Below are 21,798 nucleotides of genomic sequence, written 5' to 3'. Positions count from 1 at the left end.
TGCTCTTCCAGAGGACCCGAGTTCAGTTCCCAGCAGTGAAAGTCAGACGACGCCCAGTCTGCTGTAACTCCAGCTCCATGGCATTTGATGTCTTCTCATGGGCTCTGAGGGCACCTGTACACACATGGCACATGCGCGTACGCACACACACATACACACACACACACATGCACGCACATAAAAATAAATATTTTTTAAAGGACTATAGAACCCAGAAAAAAATTATAATTGTCTTTGCCACTTAAGTCAAAGATTTGTATTTTGGGTTTCTCTCTAGATAAGTTCATAGAGGAATCATAGGTGAAAGCCCATGCATAGATCACATGTTCTCTCACTAACAAAAATACAAAGTTGATAACAATGTTTAAGAATCAGTTTTCAGTGACCCAGACAGTGGAGAAAATGCTGCTGGGATCTTTCTGATCTGCCACGGAATTTTATACCTCAACAAGAACGATGCTGCCAATCTTGGCTTATTTTAGAAAACCAGCAGGGAGGGAATTTGAAGAAAAGCTGGAACTGGAGAAGCATTGCCCCCTGTTGACCCCAAGTCAGGGGACAGAGTGGCACACCTCCAGGACCTTCTCAGTTCAGTGAACAACTCATGTCTTCACGAGCCAGACCTCATTACGCCGTCCATAGGGCTTCATGGGAGGGTCATATCCGGTACAGTAGTAAACGTCACCCTGGTAGGTGGCTGGTGTGCCCTCCAGGGCGGTACGAAGCTGGGTGGCGTGAGCGATGTAGTCTGCTTCCTTGGCATAACCACCGAATTGTCTGGAAATAGGAGAGCAAGGGCTGGTGAGAAAGGACATCATCTTGCAGGGAAGGCCAGTCGTTTAGGGAGAAGACATGGCCATGGTTATGTTAAGCATGCTAGACAGGCGAGACTAGCGGGGTCCGATTTACCTCATCTGTGAACATGCAAAGATTGTTGTTCTCAAGTTATGCATGTTGCATACAGCATTGCAACAAAAACAAAACAAAACAAAAACCTGTAACCCAGAGAATGGACTGCAGCTAAACGAGTCCCCTTAGGGGAGCCTGACTGTCTCAGGGCCTGTCACCCTCTTCTCTGGCTCCCTCTGCTGCCTCAGCTGCCTCTCTTCCTAGCCTGTCACCAGCAGGAAGGACACCTAGGAGGAGCCATGGTGGGGCTGTCATGGTGGGGGGGTAGCAGTTGTATGTCTTCTAAAACAGGGCAGCTGTCACGACGGAGCACATCCTAAGGGGGACAAACCATATCTTCACTAGATTAGTGCTGACCAAGGTTGGGACCCAAGGATGTCTTGGAGGGACCCCATGCCAGCGTTACATGCTTTGCCAACAAAGAAACCTCTTCTGCCCTCCCCCCTTTTTTGCAAAATTACGAAAACTTCCTTTTCTAGGAAGTAAAGAGACTCCTCACAGATGGGGACTAGAGGAGCCGTCCCTTTCCGGGTGAGGCTCCTCCTTGTGTCACTGCCTCCACACCGAGACTCATCCCGCAGCCAGCTCTAAATATATCATTCTACATCTGGGTTACACTACCTTCTTTATTAGAGTCAAATACACCCGCACTGCTAATGAGCTTTGTGACTCAAAATCTGACTTTGCACCAGGCCGAGACGAGGCCAAATAATACATTATTTTTGGTGGAGTTCTTTGAATCATGCTTGGCTCTTTTATGAGCGGTTAGTCACGCTCAGCAAGCATTCCGCCTGTTGATTACAGGGTCACCCAGGACTTCATCTGTGAGGAATTGCTCATCCTAATGGCCAAACAACAGCCAGAGAATATTGGAGACGAAGCCAATTTCAATTGATTGCAACTTGGTTCTCCATGAAAACTGATGGCAGGGCAGGAGGCAGATGAAGACAGCTGAGTTCTGCTTCGCTGGGACTTGCTGAGGAGGAAATTGGATTAACAGACAGAAGATAAGTTTCAAGGGCTTTTCTAGCAATAAAGGCCAGAGAGGTGCTGGAGTTTTGTAATGTCTGTGTTTAAGGACTGACCGTGTGAAAGAAAGAGAACCTAGCAACAGGAGCGTGAACAGAAGGCCTCCCACAACCTCGACTTAGGCCTGGATATGAAACTGTTCCGTGAAAACGGACAACTCACGTTCTCTCAACTACCAATACTGGGTGGGTTGGCATGATGCCTCAGAGGTTAAGAGCACCTGTTGCTCTCACAGAGGACCTGAGTTCAGTTCCCAGCACCCACACAACACAGCAGCTCACAACTGCCTTATAACCCCAGCTCTAGGCAATTCAATGCCCTCTTCTGGTCTCTGAAGACGCAAAACCACATACAGACGCACACAGACTTGCTTAATTAAATGTGAAATAAAATCTTAAAAAGCAAAAACAGTGCTGGGCAGTGGTGGCGCGCGCCTTTAATCCCAGCCCTCCGGAGGCAGAGGCAGGTGGATCTCTGTGAGTTCGAGGCCAGGATTGTCTACAGAGTGAGTTCCAGGACAGGCTCCAAAGCTACAGAGAAACCCTGTCTAGAAAAACCAAACCAAACCAAAACAAACAAACAAACAAAAAACAACATTAAAGAACTGATTTTGGAAAGGTCCAGAAGTATTGTTCTTAAATGTGCCTTCATCAGCTGAAGACAAAATGGCTGTGCTGGCTCCAATCCTAGCCCAGCCACAATCCAGCTCCCAATCAAAGTCAAATCCTTTAGTATCTTGACTTAGTCCTTTGTTAAGTCAGGACGGTGACAGTGCCAATCTTGAGAGGCTATCGGGGACCTGAAGTGAGAAAAGACTGCAGCCTGCCCAGTGGAGTGCTAGGGGGTACAAGTGTCACAGCCATCCATCCCTTGCCATCTATGAGGTGCATCTTCTAGGTCTCCACAAGATATTAAAATCTGTAGTTACTCAAGTCACTTATGCAAAAGGCACAGTATCTGGATATGGCCCATGGGATCCTCTCATATGCTTGTGTGAGTGTGTGTGCGCATGCGTGTGTGTGCAGGTATGATGTGTGAGGGAGGATATGTGTGTGCCCGCTACAGCACAGGTGGAGAGAAGACAACCTTTGGCAGTCAGTTTCCTCTTTCCGTGCAGGGGCTCAGGGCTCAAACTCAGATCTCCAGGCTTGCATGGCAAACACTTTCCCCACCGAGTGCTGGCCCCTCTCATGCCCTTCAAAAATTTTTGGATTACGGGCCATACCTCGTGCAATGGAAATGCTCTATAAATAGCTGCTACAATGCTTTTTTTTTTTAAGGGAATAATGATGAGGGAAAAAAGTTTGTGGGGCCAGCAAATGGCCCATTTGGTAGAAATACTTGCCAACTAAGCTTGATGACCAGGGGATTCCCCGGATCCACGTGGTCAAAGAGAACCAACTCCTGCCAAGTCATTCTCTGACATCCATATGCTCACCATGGCATGCATTCATTTATGCAGGCACGCACGCACACATGCACGTACGCACGCATGCAGCAGCAGCACCACCACCACCAGCAGCTGTCCCAAAGTGTTTTGTAAAATATTTATATATGTTTGTTACAGGTGCGGATTACAAGTATTTTGCCACACAGATCTGTGTTGGGGCAAATAGGTAGATGAATATTCATGTGGTAATTTCTTAAAATTAAAAAAAGAAAGAAAGGACAGGCTCCAAAAAACTACAAATAAACCCTGTCTCGAAAAATAAAACAAAACAAAAAAGTCTATTTAGTTATCTATTATTTATTTATTTAAGGTGTGTGTGTGTGTGTGTGTGTGCGCGCGCGCGCGCGCGCCTGTGTGGTGCATGTTGCATGTCATGGTGCTGCGCTGTGGCGGGGACTGAGAACAACTTGTGCAGGTCGTTTCTTTGTTTTCACAGTGTGGATCTGGAGAATTAAGCTCAGCCATCAGCCTTGTGGGCCAACACCGTTACCAGCGGAGCCATCTCCACAGCCCTCACGTAGCCCTTCCTGAGTATCTTAATGTCTGTCCGTCACCGTGTGACAGCTAAGTTTTGTCAGCTTGACTGGATTTGGAATCACCCAGGGGACACACCTCAGGATGTGCCTGTAAGAATATTTCCAGCGACGTTTAACAGAGGAAAGAATGAGCATGCGCAGTGTGGCCTCACAGGCTGCAAAGGGAAGAAAAGAGAAAGCCAGCGGAGCATTCACGGAGCCCATTACTCTCCGCTTCATGGATGCGCTGTGCCGATTGCCTCCAGTTTCTCTGCCATGACGTGCTGCATTCCCTCTCAGACCCAGCCTCTGAGGACCTTCCTCCCTTAAGCTGCTCTTTGTCAGGGTTTTTTTTTTTTTTTTTGTCGTAGCAACAAGGAAGCTAATGTACACTGAAATCGTAGACACGGCAAAGACTGGAGTCAGACAGGCTCACTGGGAAAGCAATGGAGCTGGTAGCAGAAGCACAGGCGTCTCCACTCAGGAGGTACTGGCTACAGTCACAGCGAGGAGTGATCCAGGTACCGAAGCTGCACAGAGAGCTCAAAGGTGGCTCTCGGAGGCCCTAGGACCTCAGTGGTGACTACAGGAACAGGACCTGACAAAGGACTCTTGGGAGGAAACCCAGCGGAGGGAGACAAAGGGAATGTCATCACTCGGGAATTTATTAAGTTCACTCCTGAAAGCCCCCGGCTTCTTTAACATTTGTTCCTGGGAAAAACATGGTGCTTGGAATAAAAATAAAATTTCCCTCTGGCTTCACCATGGGAACGACTGGAAAACAAACATCACTGGGAGGGCCACTCTCTTCTCTGCCCATTTTACCAGCTCACTCTGGCCCCATCACAGAAAGATACAAACAAACCAGAGAGCCGACTCCACCCAGGACCACAGCCCCTCACACGGAGGAGGCCCAGCACTGGCTGACTCAGCTGGTCACCACCAACAGCCACGTCATTCCTGCTAGTCTCAGCTTCCCCGCTGCACACAGGATGACACCTGCGTGTCCACAGCTCTCCAGATGCATCAGCGCTCAAATGCACTAAGGAATGCTCGTAAAGTACTTTGCACTCCCAAAAGGAAATAAAGTGCTCCCATTGTTTCTGTAAGCCTGTTAATAAGTTTCTAACTCCTTGTCTTCAAAGAAGCTGTCCTCCAGGGCACTGTATTTTATCTCACTCAATGTCAGAAGAGAGACTATGGTTACCATGGAAGCAAAAGACACAGACACACAGATACACACACACACATGCATGCACACACTTCCAGAAACAAGAGACTAATTAAATAGACTAAGGAAGTTAAGAGGTGGTTAAGAGGCAGAGTTTCAGTCAGTCAAAGAGGGCAATATGCCCACAATGCTATCTCTCTGAGGTCTGTGATGGTAACATTCAGTTTAGCACCACAGGGAAGGGGAAAAAATGGGATGACTATGGGATTCACCATCTAGTGTCGTCCAAACCTTTAACAGGAGGTCAACAGCAGCTGGCAGAGTTGGCTGCTGTCCTTCTCTCTCCCACTGTCACTGTGACAAGCAGTGACCCAGAGCAACTTGGGAGAAAAGGGTTTCTTTGGGCTTACACTCCCACATCACAGTCCACTGAGGGAAGTCAGGATGGGAATCTGGAGGCAGGAACTGAAGCAGAGGTCATAGAAGAACCCTGTTTACTGGCTTGCCACCCGTGGCTTACTCAACCAGCTTTCTTGTAGCACCAAGCACCACCAGCCCAGGGCTGGCACCTCCCACAGTGGGCTGTGCCTGCCCAGATCAATCATTAATCAAGAGAAGGCCCCAAATCAAAAAAAAAAAAAAAAAAAAAAAACCTCCTTACAGCCCAATATAATGGAGGTAATTTCTCAACTGAGATTCCCTCTTCCTAGGTGGCTAGTTTTATGTCAACTTGACCCAAGCAAGGGTCCTCTGAGGAGAGCAAGCCTGTAGGGCCTTTTCTTAATTGGCGATTGATGGGGGAGGGTCCAGTCCATTGTGGATGAGGTCACCCCTGGGCTGGTGGCTCTGGGTTCTATAAGGAAGCAGACTGAGCAAGTCTTCAAAGCCATGAAGAGCATTCCTCCTTGGCGTCTGCATCCAGTTCCTGCCCTGTGTGAGTCCCAGCCTCCATGATAAACAGCAATGTGGACGTGTAAGCCACACAAGCCATTCCCTCCCCAAGTTGTTTTCAGGCATGGTGTGTCTTCACAACAATAGTGACCTTAACGAGGACACCAGGTGACTCTAGAGTGTGCCACACTGACAAAAACTAAGCAGCCCAGCGCTGGATGCCGCAGCTATGCACCAGGCATGAAGAAGAGTAACTGCCTATCTCAATTCTGTAGCGAGGACAGAATTTCGCTCAAGCTGACTGAACAAGCACTGACCGGGTGGAACATCCCTGAGCACAAAGCCCAGGCCGGAGCACGACAGCTGAAGAGGTTAGAGAACCTCAGCTCTGTGGCACCCTGGCCACCAGCATTAACTGTTCGGTCAGAGTATGTGGGCAGATGGAAACACAACCTAACGGGTGATGTGTGGACATTCACATACATGAGCTTATCTCATCCTTACAGTAGGCTAGGCATTCTTATATCTGTCCCACAGACATGGAAACCATGAGTCATATGCCATCAATTCTAAGGTCATGGCTGCTGAGTGAACTGGGGCTGTAACGCTGGTCACCTGACAATGAACTCCTGGTTTCCAGCTTCCCCTCTCTTCTTTATTGTTTGCAGAGTAGAGAAGCAAACTAAAAATCATGCACACACTGGGTAAGCTCTCCAGCACTGAATCACACCCCTTGCCCTTCCAACTTCTTCTATTCACACATACACATATATACACATATATACTTATATATACATATATACACAGATATACTTATATACATACACACATATACATGTACACACACACACACACACACACACACACACACACAGCCAGTTATGGTGGTGCATACTTTTAATCCCAGAAGATCTCTTGTGAGTTCCAGGCCAGCCTGGTCTATCTATATAGTGAGTTCCAGGACAGCCAGGGCTACATGGTAAGGCTCTGTCTCAAGCAAAGACTTAGAAGTATTCAGGTAGTATTACCTTTTTCCCAAAGGCATTTTATTTATCTAGAAAGTCCTGCTAATTAATGTATGATCTCTCTGAAGATACCTCTTTACAAGACTATCGGAAAAGAATTTAGTCACCAAACTGCATTATGGAAATAGTGCTTCTGGTTAGAAATAGCCCTGTTGCTTTGTTTTATCAACCTTGCTTTCAGCTGAATCAGAGAGTGACACACAGTGCTGGAAACGCACATTTGATTTGTGGTGACACCATGTGGCCAGCCTAGGAATAATCCCATGATAAGTTAGAATTATATGTTCAGTTATAACATATTTATTCATGGAGCAAGGCTAAATCAATGCAGTATTTGGCACTTTTAAATTTTGTTTTGGTTTGTTTGAGGCAAAGTTTTACTATGTACCCTGGGCTAGCCTCAAACTGCCTCCCAAGTGATGGGGTTATAGATATGTGCTACCTTCATGTGTTTAGATTTCATAGATTTCCATAGATCCGGCTCAATTCTTCCTCCCCTCTCCCAATTCTCCCCTCTCCCTCCCTCCTTCCTTCTCTTCCTTCCTTCCTTGTGGTATGGGAAGTCCTTCTGTATATGTGTGGCTTTTATTGGTTAATGAATAAAGAAGATTTTTGGGCCTATAGACAGGGCAGAATAGAGCTAGGAGGGAAAACTAAACTGAATGCTGGGAGAAAGTAGGCAGAACCAGAGAGACACCATGTAGCTGCCAAAAGAGAAAGACTCCCACAGGAGCCTGATGGGACCTTGCCAGTAGGTTACAACCTCATAATGATGCATAGATGGATAGAGATGGGTTAATTTAAGATATGAGAGCTAGCTAGCAATATGCCTAAGTGATTGGCCAAGCAATGTTTTAATTAAAACAGTTTCTATGTGATTATTTCGGGTCCAGGTGGTCGGAATGAACAGTCTCCGCTAACATTATCCCTTTCATGAATTCACTTTATATGTGTGTTAGGTATAGTGTGTGCTCATGTATGTATACACTGGTGTGCATGCACATATGTGCGAAGGTCAGTGGTTAACACTGGGTGTCTTCTTTACTAGTCTCCACCTTATTTTTTAAAATGTCTCTCACTGGACCTGGAGCTCACCGGTTCTGCTAGAGCCGCTGGCCAGTGAGTACCAGAGCTCTCTCCATCTCTGCCTCCCCAGTACCGGAATTAGAAATGTGTGCTGCTGCACCAGGCTTTTTCTTCGTCACATAAGTGCTGGGGATCCAAACTCAGGTTCTCTGGTTTACACAGCAAACAAGGTCATCAACCGGCCCATCTCTCCAGTTCCTGAGTCGACCCTTTAATATTGATTTATTTGTGCACACATGTGTGCTGTGTGTGCGTGTGCATGTTTACACATGCCATGATGCCATGTGGAGGCCAGAGGACAACTCTGGGGAGCTGATTCTCTCCTTCCACTTTGTTGAGCTCAGGGCTTCCTGTTTCTGCTGCTTCACCGTGAGACTAGCTGGGCTATGGGCTTCCAGATGGTTCTGTTTCCACCTCCCATCTCGCTATAGGGGTGCTGACTAATTGCAAAGCAGTCATGGGTTCAAATAAATCTTAAAAATAAGGGTGGGAAGGAAGTTCCACCCTCAGAGGAGGAATTGGAACAGGGAAGCCTACTGGCCACCTTTGTTTGGGGTGGGCTTGTAGTGAACGGAAACTCCGTGCAGCAGAAGATCATTGATACGGCTAATTTTCACGAAGTGGTCTTGAGCAGAACCCAACTCCCAGCCTACGGCTACTACTAAAGAAGATTCTGGTCTTCTGAACCTGGTCAGGTGCCTGTTACACAGTAGGCTTTTGACGAGCAGGGGGTCACCAGTTATCTAAGAGATTTGACTTGTAGGGCAGGCTAGGGATCACGTACCAGGCTCGGGGTGTGAGTAGCTCGGTGGAAGAGCACATGCTTAGCATGCATGGGGTTGTGGGTTCAATTCCCAGCACCAAGAAAACAAAACAAAGGAAAACAAACAGAAGCTGGCAACGGTTTGCCCCCATTACTTTCTGTAGTGAAGAAACGTAACCGTGAGGGAGTCCCTGAATCAGAACCAGAAGGACAAGAGAGTGGATATGTCCTTTGCCTAAAGGACCACGGACCAGGCACAATCAGGGGGCTGGCTGTTTAGCTCTGACAAACACTCCCTACCCTTCTACCTTCAAAGGAAGTGTGGGGTGTAAATCACATTCCCCAGCTATTATATTCCAATTTATTTGTGAGCCCAACTACGATTGATGTCTATATCCCTTGATTTTTCTAAGACCCTGTTTTGGACAATGCAGGTAGGTATTCATCTTAAGTTTAGCCCGAGGGGAACTCTACCCATCAATAGTACAACAAGACAAAGCATTTATCCAGATAAACTGCAAGTGCTACTACCTGAAGAAATTAAAGTGGGTTATTGTCACGATTCAGGTTGTTGAAATTGATTATGCCACAGCGAAAAGATTCAAGAAGAATCCAAGACCTTGAGCGTGGACGGGAACGCTAAGAACCATCTCATTACGTGGAAGAGACAGTGATGCCCTCCCAGTCTGAGGCCGTCAGCGTGGACGGGGACGCTGAGAACCATCTCCTTACATGGAATAGACAGTGATGCCCTCCCAGTCTGAGGCCGTCAGCGTGGACGGGGACGCTGAGAACCATCTCCTTACGTGGAATAGACAGTGATGCCCTCCCGCTCCTCGATCTTCACGCTCTCGTCACCGGGAACCGGTGGGCTGCTTTGGAACTGGTTCGGAATTCGGAACCAGACTTTCAGCTTCTTCTGCAGGGAGCCGTCTTCATTGGGAAACACGGCAAAAGAGATAGGGACTGTCATGCCCATGCCGATTCCTGAAGGCATCAGAACACAGAGGGCAGCAGGCGTTAGACAGGGCCTCTGTTGGGCCATGGATATAATTTCTCTTCCAAGGCTTCTTTTTCAAACGAGCCACAAACATTTCAGGCCGTAAAATACATAATTAGACTTGTGCAAATGTTTTATGTAACTTTTATATGCTGGAGATAAGCGTATAATGGCGCTATTCATTTTTACGTGTTTGTATGTGCGCCTTCTGAGCGTACGTGTATCACATTCTGTGAAGGCCAGAAGAGGGTACTGGGTCCCCAGAACGGGAGCTACAGATGACTGTGAGCCATGTGGGTTGTGGGAGCCCAGCACTGGTTCTCTGCAAGTATAGCGAGTGCTCTTAGATGCTGACCCATCTCTCCGGCCTTTCCTTTGGCTGAGAGCCGAGTTTAGGTCCTCTGCAAGAGCAGTAATTCATCTTAAAACAGTATGCCGTCTCTCAGGCCCCATACTTGAGAAAACAAAAAGACAAAAAACCATTTTGTGACACATAGCAAGACTGTAGATACATCAGGATCTGCATATTTGAGAAATATATAAAATGTGGAAAAGGATGGGTAATAAGCCCTCCCTTGCAGGACAGAGAGCAGCTGTTCAAAACAGGAGTATGTCTGAGTAAACATGGACATGCGATGCCACACAACACAACCATGAGGAATTATGCTCAAGAAGACTGTTTAACCACAGAGCATAATTACAAAACAGATAAAAGAGACAAAATAGGCAATAGTAGGAATATTCAGTTTATATTGAAAGGTCCTCTGAAAGGCCTGGTGTGGTGCCACATGCCTATAATCCCAGCATTCCAGAGGAAGGATTGCATTCCAGGCAGCCCAAGTTACGTAGCAAGATCCTGACTCAAAATCCAAGAGCTGAGGATGTAGCTTAATGGTAGAATATTTGCTTAATACACCCAAGGCCCTGGGTTCGACCCCCTAGCACTTCAAAGCTCTAAAGAGACACAGAAATGTGTGAGCTAGAACGGAGGCAAAAATTAGCCATTGAGTTTTGTTTATACATATTGTCACGGAGACAGATAATTTAACAGTTAAGAGAAAAAAATTCTTAACCTTTTACAGGGCATCTTATTTTCCAAAGCCTGCTTACTTGGCTCTAGGAAAATATTACCATGGTTAAAATAGTTCTGTACTATCTTTCTAACTACCAGCATGGGAAATACTCAAAAATCAAACCCAGTATCTCTGTTTTCATGTTCTTTTAAAACCCATGACGAGTTTGCAAGGATTCTGTAGGGCTACCTGAGTCAGAAAGCTGCCTGAGTCCAACAAACTGATGTGGTGTCACACGCCTCTCAGCACTCAGCAAGCAGAGGCAAGCGAATCTCTGCGAGTTCGAGGCCAGCCTGCTCTACATAGTCAGCTCCAGGACAGCCTCACTATGTAAAGACCCTGCCGCAACGCCCAACTCCCAAGAAATAAGTAAAAATAAACCTAAAATTTACACTCCCATGGTGTATCTTACATAAAATGTCAGCCCAATGATTAGAAATGGGGCTGGAGGAAGGGGCAGCCAGCATGGGCTGCTGTATCCCAAAGTCAGGAATGGCTTAAGAGTTCACAGACCTTTGACCACCAGAGCTGAGTCTGGGACTGCCACACTCACAGCTCACTGGGCCTTTGCAGCTAACAGTCTGAGGGCTGATATCAGGGTTTTCAGCCTGGTGCTGACAGTTTCCAGTCAGATGACAGCCATGCCTTGCACAGAACCCAGTTTACTATGGGTGTGCCCTGCCCATTCACCCAAGGCAAGGACACGGTGAACATGTAGTGTTAAAAAACACAATAAAACAGACGAGTGAGCTCCTAGCTCTGCGCTTGGGGAGAACCATGAACTGAGTGACAGAGAGCGTGTATATCTTGAAGTGAGAGGCTGGCTGGGCTGACACCCGAGTGGTCTGATAGCAGAGCTTCCGGCCATGAGCTTTGGAATAGGCAGTTGCAGGTGTCTATAGTCACCCCTGGCTTTTCCTTGGCTGACATGAGCTCACACAGAGCCCTGTACCTCTTCGGCGCTCACCCTTGTCATTGGTGCCACCCACATACTTCATGATCTTGGGCATTGCTTCCCGGAGAGCCTCATCCACAGGCTTATCTGTCACTTCCACGGTGGCAAACTTCCCTCCTTCACAGGCTCTTTCCTCATAGGAGACGTCTTCCTAGAGATCCGGGAGACACAGTGAGAACAGAGGACAGAGATTGAATCAGCGAGAAACCCCCCAGAGTGGGTATGGTGGTCGTGTAGATGGAGTCGAAATGAAGCACCATGAGATCCTGAAACTCTCTATAGACCAGGCTGGCCTCAAACTCAGAAACACACCTGCCTCTGCTCCTGTCTCCCAAGTGCTGGAATTAAAGGCATGTGCCCTACACCTGGCTGATTCTGAGGTTTTTACAAATCTAGATTATCAAAAGTTATTTAAAAATCTTATAGGAAGGGATATTGTATGCCTGTAACTGCAGCACTTGAGAGGTAGAGACAGAACAAGAGTTCAGAGTTATCCTCAGCTACATAACAAGATGAAGGCCAACCTAGGCTACATGATATGCTGTCTCAAAGCAAAACCATGACCACCAAACAACAAATAAATTTTATGATTGATATTCTGAAGTTTCTAGAGAAGCTATTGGACCTCAGAATACTGGAGACACCACAAAATATGGAATACCAAGAGATCAAAAAGCTTTTGGAGACTGAAAAAGGAGAAAGAAACAAAGAAAAATGGGGTGCTGGAGATGTGGCTCAGAGTGAAGACTGTGTACTGTTCTTGTAGAAGACTCAAGTTTCGATCCCAGAACCCATGTTGGGCAGCTCACAGCTCTCTGTAATTACAGGTCCAAGGGATCTTGGACTCTGGACCTCTGGACTCTGGAGATACCTCAACTCACATACACATAATTAAAAATAAATAAATCTTTTAAAAATCTGCTAGCTGTTATGAAAAAAATCCCTAGAAAGGTTAGCAGATAGCGTTGCTTGGAACATCCCAGAAAGTTAAGAGCAACACAGGGTAAGGTGATAAAGGAGTTAGCAAGAGAAGACGCAAAGGCTGGACTGGGCGGCATGGGGAGGTAGAGGAAGAAGGATCAGAAGTTCTAGGCCAGCCTGGGCTTCATAATATCCTGTCTCAAAAAGAAAAATAATAATTAAATCAAACCAAAAAATAACAGCCCTTCAAATGCTCCCTTTTATCAAATAAAACTACCCAAAGAAGCTACAAACAACAGAAAAGGAGAAGAGGAGGGGGAGGAGGAGAGGAGGTGGCAGCAGCGGCAGTGATAGCAGCAACGAGGTGACAAATGACAGCATATGCTGGCAAGGAGAAGGATGCAGGGAAAGACGAACCATTTGCACTGCTGATGGAATGCACAGTGGTTCGGCTGCTCTGGAAATCCGTTTGGAGGATCCTCAGAAAACTAAGAATGACCATATGACCCAGCTATGCCTCTCTTGGGAATATACCGGACAGCCCCCAGGTCAGTGCACCACGGAGATCCACACACCGTTATTATTAACAATCACTGCGTTATTGACAGTAACCCTGACAGGGAGCGAGTCTAGACATTCCCCAGCGGAGCAATGGATACAGTGTGTGGTGTAGACAACGGTAAAGAGGGAATCAACAAGAGCAGGAAAATGGGTGGAAGTGGAGGTCACCATGTGGAGTGAGACAATGCAGACTCGGGGAGACAAATACCACATTTCCTCTTTGTGGCATCTACATTTAAATACATATAAAGTACATACACCTGTGACACACATGTGAACTATAGAGGAGGAAGAGGGTGAAGACAGCCACCTTGTTTTCTTTCATGTAGAACCCAGCTTTACACACACACACACACACACACACACACACACAGAGAGAGAGAGAGAGAGAGAGAGAGAGAGAGAGAAAGAGACAGAGGCAAGAAAGCTGAAGGGGAACCATCTGTGGAGAGGGAGGAGGAGAAACGCAGGGAACAAATATGAGCAAAATATAATGCTATTTATATAGCTATGTAAGTGAAAATCCCCGGATGAAGCTTATGAAGCTTGTTGTCTTGTATACTAACTTAAAACATTAATAATAGAGAGCCAGCAGCTGGATGGCTCAGCAGGTCAAGGCACCTGCCACCAAGTCTGATGATCTGAGTTCGTTCCCAGGTCCTCTGTGGTAGAAGGTGAGGTCTGACTTCTGCAGGTTGTCCTCTGACACGTGCGCCCTGGTGTGCCCACTCACATGAATGAACACACCCCCTGACACACACACACTATCTAATAAATAAATAAAATTAAAACAAAAAAGATCAGAAAATTCAACATTTAGGAGATGGCAGCAAGAGAAAAAAGGAAAAGGGTAAAAACGAGCAAAAAAATGTATTAATAGTAACAATCCCCCAGGAAGTGACAATACCAAGAACAGTCTCGTTCTAGCAGTGTGGCTGAGAGTGAGGAAAAGTTAAAGTAGAGGACTGGGATACAGCTCAGCAGCAGAGTGCTTGCTTATTGTGGGTGAGGCTGTCTGTTTAAACCCCTCCCTCCCTCCCTCCCTCCCTCCCTCCCTCCCTCCCTCCCTCCCTCCCTCCCTCCCTCCTCTCCTTCCTTCTTTTTTTAAACTTTTTTGAGACAGGGTTTCTCTGTGTAACAGCACAGCCCTGGCTGTCCTGGAACTCCCTTTGTAAACCACCTGTATCTGCCTCCCAAGGGACAGGATTAAGGGCGTGTGCCGCCACCACCAAGCTGAAAGTTGTGCTTTTCTGAGTAAACCAGAAAAGTAGACAGGGTTGACTATAGCTTTGTTTGCTGCTAAAGGCTGGAATTCTGGGCAGGAAAAGTGTGCTATAATCTCATTAAAAGGATAAGTATTCCTCCGTTCTCTTCAGCATGGTTTATGGCAAATCTGTCTTCCTGAGGGTGGTCCCTTGGTGGGTGACTAGCTTGCCCAGCTGCAGGAACTCTGAAGCGAGGAGACAGCGCCATGCCTCTACCCAGGGGCAGATGCTATTCTTCCGGCTGGAAGGGCAACAGCTGCCCTACCGTCAATGCTGCCCTACCACGGAGCTGCATTCCCAGCCTCCCCAGCTCACCCCGCACACTGCAGTCTCTCTTCCCACACAAAGCCTCTCTCCACCAAGGTCTGTCCTTGTACCGAGCCTCTGTGCTATGGCCTTTAACCTCTCCCTGTGTTCAGACTCACGACAAACATGCAGCTCTCCTGTGCCCTGTCCCCTTCACCTTGCCTCGTGACGTCTTTCTGTGATAAAATTTTGTGTTCCTGGACATCCAGGAAATCAGTATTGCTCAAACTTTATTTGTGTTTGTTCTTCAAACTTTAAAAAAAATTTACAATCCACAAAAGAAAACTATTTCTACATCAGCCTTTATCATGAACACACACGTGGTTGAACCAACGTTCTGCAAAAACTCCACCTCACCCATAATGATGGGGTACAATGTGGCTCTTGCAAGTCTTTTCCCTTCTACTCGGGTTGAGTGAATTTTATCTCAGGGCACTAAAAGTAAAGTTGGTCTGTCTTGGTTTTACTGTCTGGCAATGAGACACTGCTGTAGTTGAAAAATAAAGTCTTTGTGGATAAGAGCTAATTTTACACACAATTTTACATGATGCAAATCCCTAGGTGTTTATTTGATCAAAGGCTTTCTCCTTTAGTGATTAGGAAAATGGGGCCCATGACTGAGGAACCGGCTGGTTCAGGCTTATCAAACAGGGTTTTCTGTATCATGCTACACCAAAGATTCTCAACTGGGGAGGTGGCTTTGACTCCTAGGGCTCAAAGAGGGGAAAAAAGAATTTAGGTAGGACCGTGGGTTGTGAATGGTCTCTGTAGTTTGAATAAGTATATTTAATACTCTAACTTCATATTTGGAATGCAAAAAACTATTGTAGTACAAATTAAAGTTGAGTAATGAGGGAGAGGATAGGGAGACTTTATCTTAATTTTTTTTTTCTGAAGGGGTGGGGGGGTCTCAGTATATAGCCCTGACTGGCCTGAACTGGCTGTGTAGACTAGGCTGGTCTCAAATGCACAGAGACTCACATGCCTCTGCCTCCTGGTGCTGGGACTAAAGGCGTGCACCACCATGCCCAGAGCCAGAAAAATTTTATGCAAACTCTGAGTGTCCAGTTCATGTTTAACTCCCATTCAGAGACTGAGTGTGTAGCTCATGGGTAGAGTGCTTGCCTCACGTTTACAAAGCTGTGGTAGTATTTGCCTATAATTTTAGCACTGAGGAAATAAGGGCAGGAGGAGCAGAAGTTTGAGTTCAAGGACAGCCTGGTCTATCTGAGATCTGTCTCAAAAGTAAGTATTTCCCATACCCTTACAGTTCATGGTGCTGGAGAAAGGGACATCATTTTATTCTGTGGTGTATCCATATTGCCATGGTCCACCCATGCTCATGTAGAAAAGCCTATTTAAACTCAGTGGGGCACACACACACACACACACACACACACACACACAGACATGAAAGCAAGAAGGGCACTTTGGGGAGAGGGCTGGAGGATGAGATAAGATAAAAAGGAATGTAAAAAACTAATATTGATTATATACATGTAGGAAATCATCAAAGAATTAAATAATAAAAGAAAGAAAGAAAACCCCTTCCTATGAGATAGGGGAACTGCATGACAGCAAGAATCAAGAGGCAGCTAAACAGCCTGAACTCTGGGCCATCTCACCTAGTAACACCAGGGACTCCCTATGAAGCTTCCAGCTAGTGAGACTGATATTTCCAAACAGCCTTCCAGGGTTAACTCTGGGTATACCCCAGCAGAGTTCACTCTCTAACATCCCCGTCCTTGTGAACCCTGCACTCCCTCATTCTGCTATTTGCCATGTTTTAACGTTCCAAACTCAACCATGTGAATCACAGAGTTTCAGAACTGCAAACGGTTTCAAAGGTCACCTAACTGTATTTACCCAGAAGGAAATGAAGAATCAGACGGATTGGATTGCCCAAGACGACCCAGTTGCTGAAAGGCAAAACAGGAAACAGAATTCTGCTCCCCTCCCTCCGTTCTAGCGCTTGTCCGAGGACTCCAAGGTTGTGGGGACGCACATGGCATTCCGCTTCTCTTTGGTGAGCGTGCGTGTCATTGGGGTCAGATACTTGTATGTCCGGTGACAAATTTGGAACAAAGTCTCAGAATTCATTTTATTTAGTTAACTTCTGTAACAAGTGAGGCAGCTAAGGGCAAAAACTTACTGGAAAAAAGAGACAGCAGATTCTTTGGGCTTTCCTTCCTCCTTCTATGCAAATAATCAACAGGCACCAAGTATCTGCTAAGGACTGAGCACTGCACCAGGTATCATGTGCAAAAGGACCTGAATTCATTCACATTATCTCTCTCTCCTTTCTTCCCTCCCTCTCCCCCCACTTGTGTGTGTGTGTGTGTGTGTGCGCGCGCGTGTGTAAACAAAGGGACAAGCTCAGATGTCATTTAGCAGGATCCAAATACCATTTTTTTGAAAATTTATGCTGGACAGCAGTGGTGCAATAAGCTCAGCCCTTGGGAGGCAGAGGCAGGGAGTTCTCTGAGTTCGAGGTCAGCCTGGTCTACACAGTGAGTTCCAGGACAGCCAAGGCTACACAGAGAAACCCCTGTCTTGGAAAAAGCAAACAAAACATAAGATTGTTTATGTGTATGAGTGCTTGGCTGCATGAGTAATGCATAGATGTATACCAGGTGCATCCCTGGTCCCCAGCGGTCAGAAGAGAGCATTAGAGCCCCTTAAACGGGAGTTGTGAATGGTTGTGAATCATTACGTGAGTGCTGGAAACTGAACCAGATCTTCTGCAAGAACAGCCAGGGCTTTCAACCATTGAGCCACCTCTCCAGATCCCTTGGTTGCTTTTGTTTTGAGACAGGTTCTCTTATTGACCTGGAAGTCAGTAAGTATGCACAGGGAGGTTACTGCTTTAGTCTTCATTTTTAGAGGTACTGGGGAACAACAGGTTAAGTGCCACGCCCAGGTCACAGTGGGAAGATGGTGGAGCCAGGACTCAAACCTAGGCTGTTGTCCTGCACGTATTTGCACAGGTTGGGCCAAAGGACACCGATAATTCATATCAGTCCTGCTCCAAGCTTTCTCAGGACCCACCCAACTCAGACCAGGGGCTCCCTGCTCCCTCGCTCCTCCAGCAACAGAGAACCTGATAAGGTCTGGCTGAAATCAGTCCGGAGCATGTGGATGGCTCAAAGCTACATGAGGCCCAGCCCACAGCGCACTTTCCATGTGCCAGGGGTGTAGACAACCGATTGTGACCCAGACCCTGACTCTGTATGTCAAAGACAAAGCTTACAAGTCTCTTTGAATATTTAACAAAATGTCACAGAGGCAGCCTTAGGCTTCCCTTGCAACTGAAGAATCTGGGGCCTAGGGTGGCTGAGATGTTAAGCAACTTATTTACAATCCTCCTGCCTTCACTGCTGAGTGCTGGAATTGCAGCCAGGCACAGCCATACCTGACTTAGTTCAAGTCTTAACAACGTCTTTTGACGTTTCCATGAGATAACTATGGTATAAGTCACTCGGCAGACACCTAGCACTGGGGTGTGAGCTGCCTGACGTAGATGCTAGGACTCGAACTCAGGTCCCCTGCAAGAGCAGTGCACAGTCTTAACCTCTGTGCCGTCTCTCCAGCCCCATAGTGTATATCCCTTATTTGCTCATTAGTCACTGAAACAAAAGCTCCATGAGGGGCAGAACTCCCGGGTGGGTTAACCCTGTTGTTATATAGCTCCAGCTTGGAACTCACAATGTAGGCCAGGATGACCTCAAACTTGTGGCAATCCTCCTGCTTCTGCCTTCTGAGTTCTGGGTTTGCAGCTATGAGCCACCATATCCAACTTGGTTTTGACTACTCTATCTTCCTCCCTTCCTCCCTTCTTCCCTCCTTTCTTTCCTTCATTCATTCATTCTTTCTTTCTAAGATGCCTGGCCCACACATAGTTGGCACACAAAAGAGTACTATTTGTTAAAATAATTATTGTAAACTGGGTGGTTTCTCATAGAGAATTTGGATATCTGGCTTTTCTTAACTTGACAACACTAGTCCTGGGAAGCTGCTTGGTGGTAAAGCATTTTTTTTCTTTTCTTTTCTTTTTTTCTTTTTTCTTTTTTTCTTTTTGAGACAGGGTTTCTCTGTGCAACAGTCCTAGCTGTCCTGGAAGTAGCTCTTGTAGACCAGGCTGGCCTCAAATTCACAGAGATTCGCCTGCCTCTGCCTCCTGAGTGCTGGAATTAAAGGTGTGCGTCACCATTGCCCAGCTTGCTAAAGCACTCTTAACATGTTTCAGTGGCCACCAGGCCCCGAAATCAACCAGCCAGTTCTGTTCATTTCCATTATCTGCCTGGATGGTGAAGGCCTTTGAATGTGGGTCCCCTGAGATCAGCGCTTCAACTGTCTGTTCTATCTACAGCAGGGGAAACTCTGAGAGAGGGACAAATAGATGCCTTGCTGGGCCTCTGGATAATTGAGTCTAGCCTAGAGTTGAGTTGTGAGCTTTTGTGTGAGGCTCACTGTGGTCAGTTCCAGAACTTGGCCCCCAAGTAACACAGGCCTTTATCCAGAATTGTTATAAAGAGAGATGGTACTGAGATAAAATACTTGTCAGGCAGAGGGCACAGGGCAGTGGTGAAGCATTCAATCCGTAGCATAAGGCTCTAGGTTTGATTCCCAATATCAACCAGTCAATAATCAAATAGAGTCCTAGGGAAAACAATGTATGCATGCAAGATTTTAACTGAGCACCAATTTTCAAGAAAGCAGACCATTGCCCACTCCTGTGTTGAGGCAAATTTGACAGAACACAATGATTATATCTCCTCACTCACTCTATGCGGACACAAACAATTCTATAAATCATGAACCGTATAGCTCTGAACTTTTGAAAAATGGCCTTGACTGTGAACTGCCACACAAGCTGCGCTGCACAGTCCAAGGCAGGGTGAAGAGCCCCTCATGGCTCCCTAGCAGATCTGCCTGCCGTCCCCACCCCCTACTCCCAACCTGCACAACATGTCTGCAACACAAACCTTTTCCATTTCTTCTGTACTTGGGTTTTTTTTTCTTTTCTGTTTGTTTGTTTTTTGCACACTAGGATTTTTGTCAGTCGTTTCTGCAACCAAGAGTTGCTCAGAATGTAGCCAGGCGTTGTAGCTCACACCTGTAACCCTAGCACACAGGAGGCTGAAGCAGGACTATTGCCACAGAATTCAGGGCCAGTCTGGGTTACACAGCCAGTGCCTGGCCAGCCTGGGACAGAATGGGTCTCTGTACTAAGAGGGAGGAAGTTCAGGTGGTTTGGAATGCTTAAATGGACAAATGCATTCAACAGGCAGTATCCCACTCTCCAAGATGGATGGATCTCTTTTCGCATCCAGCTCGGGCTGAGCCCCACAGCATTCTCCCCTCCTTCCCAGGGCCAGCGCTTGGCCGTGAATCGCGGCCGCAGCAGGAATGCAGCTCGGTCACAGTCCCACCCACAGTTTCGCAACACCCTCTCCAGCCCGGGCCAGGGAGGGGACGGCTGCGCAGTCCTCCGTCCGGTTCTCTGCAGCTCTGCGGGCCTACCTTGCCCCCGGTGCTCAGAACTTGCCAAGGCCACGTCTCCACGCTCCCGAACAGCGAGTTTCTGATCATGCCCAACATGGTGTCACCCTAGGAGCTGGACGATTGCGAGAAAACTCCGTGGCCAAGCAGGACAGCAGGGTCCACAGAACAAGTGGCCAGTGAGTGCCGAGAAGCCAGGGGACTGGGGCGGAGTCTTGGCGGTACGGGGCGTGGCCTGGGCGGGGTCTCCACAGACTCCACCCACATGAGCCGTCTGCAATCTCCTGGGTGGAGCAGGGATCAGGGCCTGTAACACCTCACTCTTCTCCAGATGTACCTTTTTTTTCTTTTTTTCGTGACAATTTTTTTTTTTTTTTTTTTTTTTTTTTTTTTTTTTTTTTGGTGTGCGTGTGTGTGTAGCTCTGGCTGTCCTGGAACCACGCTGGTCTGGAATTCACAGAGATCCACCTGCCTCCGCCCCCGGAGTGCTGGGATTAAAGGTGTGCACCACAACTGTCCAACAAGATATATTTTCTATTTTCCTTAGTCACTTTCTTCCTACCTCAACACCTCACTCAGAGGATTAAAATAATCTGTTTGTTATTTTGTGACAGGGTCCACTATGCAGTCTAGACTGGCCTCAGGATCCTCCTGTGTCAGCCTCTGGAGGGCTGGACTTGTAGTGTTCACTACCACCCTGGCTTCATTATCTCTGAGATGAAAAAAGCCGCTCTTAACCAGTTCCCTACTGTTTTCTTTTCTACCGTGTTTATTTGGTTTGGGGGGGGTGCAGGGTCTCAGCCTGGAACTCACTCTGTAAATGGGGTGACGGCCAGCTCGGGCTGTCTTCCTGCCTCGGCTTCCCCAGAGCTGAGGCTTATGGGTGAGCGCCACCATATCCAGCTCTTGAGTGCATTGTATCTCCTGGGAGCTAGCATCCCAGGAGGGCGTCCCAGGAAGTCCCAAAGGTGGGTTCTGGGAACTGACCTCAGATCCTCTGTAAGAGCAGAGTGAGCTTTTCACCCCTGGATCATCTCTCCAGTCCCGACATGGTGTTTGATCACAAGTTCCACATTCCTTGTCCCAACAACAGCTCATTCCGTCCCCTCATAACCTAGCTGATTTTACCACAGTTTCGTGAGTGCCTGTTTCTTGCCAAGTACTTTACAAATTTTATCTGTACCCCTAGTATCACCAGCAGGTATAAACATGCACATATCCGTCCTACAGAGGGGGAAATGAATGGGAGGAAGGTCGTGGATATGAGCAAATACAATGATATACGCAAATGACATATGCAAAAATGTCACAACGAAACCTATTGTTTTAGATGCTCTCTGTTCTGGTTATTTTTTTGTCAACTTGACACAAGCTAG

At 46.9% G+C, this 21,798-nt stretch overlaps 1 protein-coding gene across 2 annotated transcripts; it reads right to left on the bottom strand.

The window, feature by feature from the left end:
* Positions 1-241: 241 nt before the first annotated feature.
* Positions 242-20,639, bottom strand: Hebp1 (heme binding protein 1). Of its 2 annotated transcripts, none has more exons than XM_048432434.3 (4): positions 20,444-20,639; positions 11,865-12,018; positions 9,646-9,826; positions 242-777 (listed from the first exon to the last, which is right to left on the bottom strand). In XM_048432434.3, exons 1-4 carry the CDS (start codon positions 20,519-20,521, stop codon positions 603-605), a joined length of 588 nt encoding a protein of 195 aa, XP_048288391.1. In that variant the 5' UTR covers positions 20,522-20,639; the 3' UTR covers positions 242-602. The 2 variants fall into 2 exon arrangements, with proteins under 2 accessions (XP_048288391.1, XP_048288392.1); XM_048432435.3 differs by having other exon boundaries at positions 11,880-12,018; positions 20,444-20,637.
* Positions 20,640-21,798: the final 1,159 nt, after the last annotated feature.

Source organism: Myodes glareolus, chromosome 3, assembly GCF_982192425.1.
Source record: "Myodes glareolus chromosome 3, mMyoGla1.1, whole genome shotgun sequence".
Lineage (NCBI taxonomy): Eukaryota > Metazoa > Chordata > Mammalia > Rodentia > Cricetidae > Myodes > Myodes glareolus.
The sequence above is the reverse complement of the archived record's forward strand: the minus strand, read 5'-3'. Positions and strand labels throughout refer to the sequence as shown.